The sequence below is a fragment of the Grammomys surdaster genome, unplaced genomic scaffold (assembly GCF_004785775.1).
Source record: "Grammomys surdaster isolate TR1022 unplaced genomic scaffold, NIH_TR_1.0 126158, whole genome shotgun sequence".
NCBI lineage: Eukaryota > Metazoa > Chordata > Mammalia > Rodentia > Muridae > Grammomys > Grammomys surdaster.
The window spans coordinates 7313592-7322543 of NW_021620966.1; the positions used below are offsets into that span (position 1 = coordinate 7313592).

At 32.5% G+C, this 8952-nt stretch overlaps 1 protein-coding gene across 4 annotated transcripts in view; it reads left to right on the forward strand.

Annotated features, from left to right (window-relative positions):
* The window catches only part of Col11a1 (collagen type XI alpha 1 chain), a 198833-nt gene extending 195917 nt beyond the window's left edge, over positions 1-2916 (forward strand). For 3 of the 4 annotated variants that reach the window (XM_028757395.1, XM_028757392.1, XM_028757394.1), the window contains one exon: positions 840-2493. In XM_028757395.1, the coding sequence (XP_028613228.1) occupies positions 840-986 (147 nt within the window). In that variant the 3' untranslated portion in view covers positions 987-2493. Of the gene's footprint in view, positions 1-839 lie in introns of all 4 variants that reach the window. The other variant, XM_028757393.1, reaches the window with a different exon arrangement.
* Positions 2917-8952: the final 6036 nt, after the last annotated feature.

An 8952-nucleotide genomic window follows, 5' to 3' on the forward strand; every position in this document is an offset into this window, starting at 1 on the left:
TAATAATATAATATATATATAATTAAAATTATACAGTAGTAGAAATATTTGACTTTTAACTTACTGATCTAAATTCCTACACTTTTGCCACCAATTATGGTGGTATGACTCTGGGAGAACTCAACCTAAAAGCAAGGCAAACTAAGATATCATGCAAGAAGCAGCTTTATTTAGAGTATCAAACAATTTATATTCTGTAGTTTAAGCAAGGTCAAATGAGCAAAAAACATATGCATCAGACTATATAGATATTCAAGGATGTGACGTACTTGGAAACATCTTTAGAATAACAAAAGCAAAAAGCAATGTGTAATCGAAAGCAAACCCACTCATAACTACTACACTTGGGAGGGGCAAGAACACACATTCCGTGTTTAGGAGGATCAGAAGTCACAAGACTCTTGTCTTATTTTCTTGGAAATTCTGTCAGAATCCTTGATACACAGATCCATTCGTGGACAGTGTTCTGACATACTTTATTTTGATTTCTCATAAAATAATTTAGTTTTGGTTTTGCACCTTTATATTTAAATTAGCAAGAATTTCTTATTTATGTAAGACTCAATATGTACATTTCATATTGAATTATATGTTTTAACCCAAATTCCTTTTAACCATGCATAATCAAGCAATTGAAATTATACAGCAAGTGTAGTTGTTAACAAAGGTTAAATCTTCATGTGACATTGATAATTTAAAAGAAGAATATTTACCTAGTTACTGGTGATCTCTTCTCTCTCACTTTTATAGCTCAGATCAGATATTTAACAAAGGAAATAACATGAATTTTAATAATATTAAGTGTTGAAGTAACTTTTAATTTCTGCTTAACTTTACAGTCCCGAAAAGGCTATGAAAAGACAGTGATTGAGATCAATACTCCAAAAATTGATCAGGTGCCCATCATTGATGTAATGATCAATGATTTTGGTGATCAGAATCAGAAGTTTGGATTTGAAGTTGGTCCAGCTTGCTTTCTTGGCTAAAACTAGAACGAAGACCATATGAAACCAACAGGAAAAATACCTTGGTGCCGCCAACCCATTTTATGCCACATGCAAGTTTTGAATAAGGACGGTATAGAAAACGTGTTTAGGAATCTCTGGTGCCTGCTGGAGGCACAGTCAGAGGAAAGAAGTTTTGGTAGTCATAACGATGTAAGATAGTGTGGCTGAGATGGCAACAGGGCTGATTGTTGATTCTCAACCCTCATCTCTCCTTTTCCTATTTGGATTTCGTTGGTGCTGTAGAAAACAAAAAAGAGAGAAAATATATATTCGTAAAAAAATGGTGCTCATTCTTGTCCATCAAAGATATAGTAAAAGTGTGTTTAATAAATTGTAATTATTTTATGTACAGTTCTACACTGTCTCCCCTGTGTCCATTTCCAAAACTTGCACGTGACTCTGAATTCCAACTAGTTCTAATTTCATGACAGTTATGGACTGTGACAACAATAAATATCGTGATACAAAAACTCAAGTTGTATTTCTGCTGACTCTAATTGCTTTTCTTTGATTAATAATAAAATGCCTTTGTATGTGTTGATGTTGAAGACCAGTTATTTGATGTCACTGACTAATTTCACAACGGTCAAACCCATACTTTCAGGAGCACACTTCAATTATCCCTTCTCTGCTAACAGTGACTTGTTGAATTTCAGCCAGAAATATCATGCATTTTAAAAATTAATTCAGTGCTATACCTCGAATATTTTCTTCTCAGAACCCAGATTTCACCAAATACTTGTATATATTGAAAAACAAGAAAATTTATATTTTTGAACAGGAAAGTATGTATGAGAAACTGTTTTGACATCCACCCAGAAAATAACTTTATGTGCAATTATTTCTCTAATTAATCTTCTTTCATTGTCTTCAGTGTGCTTCAGTAACGTCAACTAATATTAAAGATGGAAAATAAGCAATTATTTATGAATTTGTGGAATGTTAGGTTTTTAAACAATGAACTTTTTAAATCTGATATAAGCGGGATACTAATAATAGTCCCAAATATTATTTTACTTGCCCAACAAATACAATTCCTTTGTTTTAAAATTATTATTTTCAACATTTGACCAACCTAGTAGCTAAATACACAGGGTGGGCTGTTTCAAAAGTCATATTTGCTCAAGACAATCAACCTCTCTCTCTTTTTCCACTTAGGTATTTTCTTTCACATACCTTGGACTAGCAATAAAATTTTAAAATCACCAACTGAATTTTGTATCTATTTTAAGTAATATATGTAAGACTTGAAAATAAATGTTTTATTATAATTTCTTATATGAAATGTTAAATTAATTGATACCAGATTCCACTGGAACATTTGTCAGCTGATAATTTATCTCAAAGAACATAATCTGTAATCTTGACATTTAAAAGTGAACATTTGTAATTCGAAATTTCTTTATTTCTGAAACTAAGTTTGTAAATGTCCTTTGGAGGAAGGAGATATGAATTTTATCAATAAATCAAGTCTTGTCTACCTGGATTGGTCATTTTCTTTCTTAAACAGGTTGCAATTCACTCTCATCTACAGAAAGAATTTTGATTGTCACACTTGACCATCCAGATAAGAAATCTGTAACCCTTGCATATTAACTTTCAAAGATAAGGTCTCAAACATAAAATGTAGTTAATGATGGCATACAATATTTCCAAAAAATTATAACTTTTATTCAGTATTTCAAAATGGTTTTTACAGGTAAATATTTTACAACGTTTTATACAGGGTCATGACCTCAGAACTAAAAATATTTTCCCAATAAATTATTAAATTTTTAAATCACTCATGAAATAATATTAGATAACAAAGTAAGTTTTTATACATCAGTTAATTTACCTGCATTAAGGAAAGAATATGTTGTATATTAACTTATGCCAAGGTACTTGTCTTTTTAATGAAATAAATTTGGTACTTATGATAATAAATGCAGACATATTCTTTTCGTGTATGGCCATGATCTTTTACCTGACATGAGGATTTTTCTTTCTTTCCTTTGATGATTTCATCTGGAAAATAAATAAAACTTAAGTGAAAATTAAAAGTACATTTATTAGATGGCACTAGAACAAATAAAAATTATTGGAATTAAAAATACAGATGTTTATTCAATCATGCACGAAGAATGGGTCACATGATAGTACAAAAAGATTTTGATATTATTCTCTTTCTTAAAATAATTATAAGCCCAAAGTACACAAAATAATGTGAAAGGGATTATTTTGAGTGGATCAACATTTTAATATAATTTTTTTAATGGAAACTATCAAAAAATATCAGAAATTTTGGGAAGATGACTCTTTACTCTTGGATGAATGTCAGTGATTTCCTCGGTCATCTTTACAAAACACATACACACATACGCAAAAATGCAGTCATGAATATATATACACACACAAAACACCTGCGCACATGTGTGTGCACATGCACATGTAATTACACACACAAGCACATACGCAAACATGCACTCATGAATGTACGTACACCCACAAAACACCTGTGCACATGTGTGTGCACATGCAATTACACACATACACCCCACAGTCTCTTTAAGAATTTCTTCATAGGAAATCTCCATATAATTTATGAAAGACATTTATCCAGTATATATATGAAGATAAATTGTTCAATAATTAATAGCTTATAAATGCTTTCATTTTATGTCATGTTTTGGCATTAGAATCTATTAGGATTGTTTTTAAAATCTGGTAAGTTCTATTAATTTTTTTCCATATGTGCACATAGATTTACCAGAATTTTTCACAAATGAGTTTCTGCTGTCTATTTCTCTATAGGTATGGATATTATTCATGCTCAGTACAGGCAGAGACAAGAGCCTACTATGGTAAAACTCTGTCACTATATCTTTTAGTCATCATGACATGGTTGGTAGTAAGATTATTTAGTAAACCATCTCTTTATTAGGATTAAAGCATCAATATACTTATAAGTTACTAAATCATAATAATTATACACCACCCTATGAAATTATTATACAAATTCCAGAAGAATAACCCCTAATTGAACAGTGTCTACCACTGCAACAAATGAAAGAAAAAAACAGCAAAAAGATATGCGATGCAAAGGTAGTTTTCTAACCAATCACATGATTAAAATGTCTGATGAACATACAATTTTTTCAGAATCATGTGTGTTCTTAAATGAAACTATACTTGAGAATAGTCCTGGAACTTGTGTTTTGTTAAGTTCATTATGTAGTCTACTGCATGCAGAATAATTACAACATATTGTCTAAGGATCTACCTCATGTTATCCAAGCAGCAGCCGCAGTTGTATATTTCCTGCTATTATATTATTATTATTATTATTATTATTATCAACACAGCATCAATTCTTGACAAGAAGCCTAGAAGTAACACATAACAGATACACAAACACAAACACACACGCACACACACACACACACACACACACACACGTACACATACACAAACACATACACATGACACATAATTCAGAATTTCCATAAATATTTGGTTGTTCAGAAGTAAATCCTTACACCAACCATGTCATTTCACAAACCCACATTAGCAGAATCTCACCTGGCAGATTAGAAAAATTTACAATCAATATCAAACGGAAAAAAGACATGTTAGTATGCAACAAGTCCAAAGTCATCATACAAAGCTCACATCTCTTTTTCTTGTACCAGAATGTTTTACTTTACAGAAGAATGAGTTTAATATGTTCAGAGCTCTCTCCAGTTCTACTTTGTTCATCCTGTCTGCTGGCACTGGCTGTAAGATTAGCCATAGCCTGATGCACATACAGTCCAGAGAGCCATGAAGATTGCAGGGTGATTTATCATGAAGTAACTGACAGAAAATATCCTGCATTCAACACTACCATTTAGTAATTACTACCTATCAATCTTTGTAGAATCCTTGGGTGTTTTCTCTCTAAATGTAGTAGTCCATAATTATGAGACAATTTGATCAGGGCAAAACAAAAAAATGAGAGTGGCATAAAAGAGTTACAGAATCATGGTTAACCTTTCTATTCAAAAACTACAAATTCCTGTAATCTCTGAAACTTTCATTATACCTAATATTTATTTAATAGCATCATTTCAACAGCACCTGGGAAAACTATTGACAGGAAGACCAACAAAAGTACACATCTCTAAAATTAACTAAAGGGTCAGACATTTTTCTGTCCATATAGAAAGATTTACATTTTATAAAATAATCTATAAAGCTTAAATTCTTATATCTCTTCTATCCATTGTCATTCTTTCACACATTTTGAGCAGAGACTAATCTCTAAATCCACTAGTATGTAAAGCCTCTGCCCTAAGTAAAATATTTTCATGCCTCTTTGGAAGGGAATAGTCTGGTCACAAAAGAAAATGTATCTGAATGACTGATTTTTTTTTATCAAACCTATATGGGTTTAACATTAAATTTAGTGGAACAAAGAGGTACAGTAGAAATTTTATTTGTAGAAACCACCAACCCAGCATTTGTGCAAAAGTGTATAACTGCCTTAATAATGTAAGCTTGGATACCTCATCTGTTTCAAGAAAACAACAAAATATACTTGAGTTGTTAAATAAGGACTTATATGATAAATTCCTAAATAAGAATTAACTTCATATCTTCATCTATATATGAAGATTTTTACCTAAAAGCACACTTTGCTCAAAGGCATATTCAATATAAATTTAAAAATAAATAAATTTATAGCTGGAAAAATGACTCAGCAGTTAAGGGTGAGTTTTGCTCATACAGAACCTGAGTTTGGCACCTAGAACCTAACTTAGACATCTCAAAGTAAATTGTAACTCTAGTTTCTGGAATCCTATTGCCCTCTCTGGCCTACATGGGCACCTGCACACACACAGAGAGACACACAGACACACAGACACACACACATACATACACACACACACACACATACACACACACACACACACACTATCAGAGACAGATAAACAGAGAGACAGAGACAGACAGACAGACAGACAGACAGACAGACAGGCAGACAGGCAGGCTGGCAGGCTGGCAGGCAGGCTGGCAAGCAGACAGACAGAGACAGAGAGAAACAGAGACAGACACACAGAAAGAGAAAAAAAAAATAGCCGGGCAGTGGTGGCATACACCTTTAATCCCAGCACTTGGGCGGCAGAGGCAGGCAGATTTCTGAGTTCGAGGCCAGCCTGGTCTACAGAGTGAGTTTCAGGACAGCTAGGGCTACATAGAAAAACCCTGCCTCAAAAAACAAAACAAACAAACAAAAAAACAAAAATAAAAAATAAATCACAGTTTTACTGTTGATCTTAAATTTTTTAAATATGGCTTGTTTGTAGTTTGATAAAGCTGTTAAAATCAATTTTATAAGTTGTAATAAAGACATTCTTGACACATTTCTAAGTGTAAAAAAAAATCTAAATTTCTAGAATACATCATGTTTCATAGGTGATTTGCATATGCTGAAGATAAGTGCTATATTTTGTGCTAAATTGTAGTATAGTGTCTCAATTATGACTTGTCTTGGAGAACATGCCACATAAATATCCAAGTCATGTCTTCAAATCAGTTCTTTTAATATAAAATCTTCATCTCTAAGACAAATGAAGAAGTGAATCATCAAATAAACTTAAAAAGTTCTAAACAGATCTTCAAGCAGATAGGTAACTTCATTCAGGCATAGCATCTGGAAGCAAGCTCAGTGCCAGCATTGCAAATGTTTGCCAGCTAGTAAGCTTCTCAGCAGAATCTTCAGTGATGCAAATCATTCAGAATCACACTCATTGTTATCAAAAGAGTTAGTATTTCCAAAGCCTTTGAGTTGCCTTTAAGTAGCACATCTGTTCGACAAAAGGATCCACATGTTCAGATGTGTGTGTGTCTTTGGAGAATCACAAGACCCAGTCAACTAAGGAGAGAAATAAGATAACATTTATACTTCATCCATTTCTCTGTAGCCACGCATTTCTACATAGTTTTTGTTTTAGTCAATGCTTTGTCTGAGAGGAGCCATACATAATTGTCTCAAGAATTTTGGAGAACTGATTTGCACATCGATCTAGAGAACACTAAACTATCTGATTAGCAATGAGGAGTTTTATAAATGACCCACACCTATCCTTTTTCTATTTATTCTTAACAAACATATGGTTCTTATTATTAATGTTAATATACTTGAAACATGTCTTAATGCTTTGCAAACCACTAAATTAAAAGAGTAATTATCCTGAAGATATTTTTTGGTATTTTTATTGTTTTCTGTATGCAGCTATGTTCCTTCTGACTGATTTCTTTGAACTTGACATATTCTGGAAAGCAAGCTTCAGAAAACTGGATATATATTTTGACAAAATAATTTTAAAATGACTTCAGAATTTTAAAATGACTTAAAGATTTTTCTCATTTGAACCATCCAAAAGGTAACATCACATTCTTTTTACAGAGCACAGGAAAAACCCAGTAGAAAAACCCAGTGGGTAAGAGTACTACACAAGCCAGACAGCATATACCTGATTGTTCCTACTCCTTTGTTCCACATAAACACGCCTTGTGTTTTCACTTATAGTTTCTCAGTGATCTCAAGCATACTTCAGACCTTAAAAATCTTGTTTTACATGCTTATCTAAGTTTCATTTGCACTAATGTCCAGATTTGCTTTTTAAAATGCTTGCTACAATTAAAGTCTGCAATATTTTCTGATCACTCAAATGCACAGGCTTGTTTTCAATTTTGAACACATGTATGGATTTAATTTCTTCAAAATATCATCCCTTGTTTGCATAGCACTTTTAAATTGTTCTGCATTACATGGTAGTTTTCCCTATATGACTAGAGTAAACATGTTTAGCATCCATAATCAAAAATTATCTCTGATTATATAATAAACCTGTTATAGGTTAAATTCCAACATCTATGTGTTCTTCAAGATAGGATATTTACAGATGTAATCAAGTTTATTATAATAATGGAATTTGGTCCATTACTAATAAATCTTCAAAGAAAGGAGAAATTTGAACTAGAGAAAGATAGGCAAAAGCAGGAGGCAATTTCAGGAATTTACATTTTCCCCTTTGCTCACAATTGACTTACAGAAGGCCTAAAAGATTCCTGGAGAGACACTATTCTTCAGTTCATGTTGGAACTCTGAAGAAGTTGGGTGTTGACATCAGCAAAGTACAATTGGAGTAGTGGCAACAATGCCAAAAGTCAACATCGAATAAACACAAGAAGCAACTTTCCTGTCCTCCTCCTAACATGAGGACCACTGTGAGATGCCACCCACCTTGACAGTGGGACTTTGAACTTCAGTTTATGCAACTGAGATAAATGCTTCACAAGGACATCCATTGATAAATCTAATCTAGATAATCCCCAAGATGTGACCTTAGGCTTGCCTCTCGGGTGATTCTACATCCTTTCAAGTTTATAATCAACATTAAACATCAGAAGCATTAATAACAATAACAGCTAATAACAATACTAACAAGAATAATAAATCTAAAATTGGGCAATGTCTGTACCCTTAACTGTTGACCCAAAAAAAAACTATGTGTGGTAAAGGACTAAAAATGTGGAAATGTTTCCATTTCAATGACAATAATAGAGCAAATGTAGTATATTTAAAGAAATATTTTATTTGAATTTAGTAGAAAAAAATCTCAAAAGACAAAACTTTTCATGAAAACTTGCTCAATTTTTTTGATATGACCAAGTAGTGTCCTCCATTTCTTTTGTTCATCACACTAGAATATTCTCTGAGATGATATTGAAACATCCTGGGAAATAGTTTGTAGTTTTTAAAGGCTGTGAACTGTCTTGTTCTGACACATGAGAAACAAGGAATAAATAGGAAGACATGCCTCAGAAACTTACTTAAACTTCCACAGTAAAGAGAAACACAGGTCTGACCACTGAAATTGAAAATCCAAAAACGGTACTTCAGAGAAAGAAAAAAAAC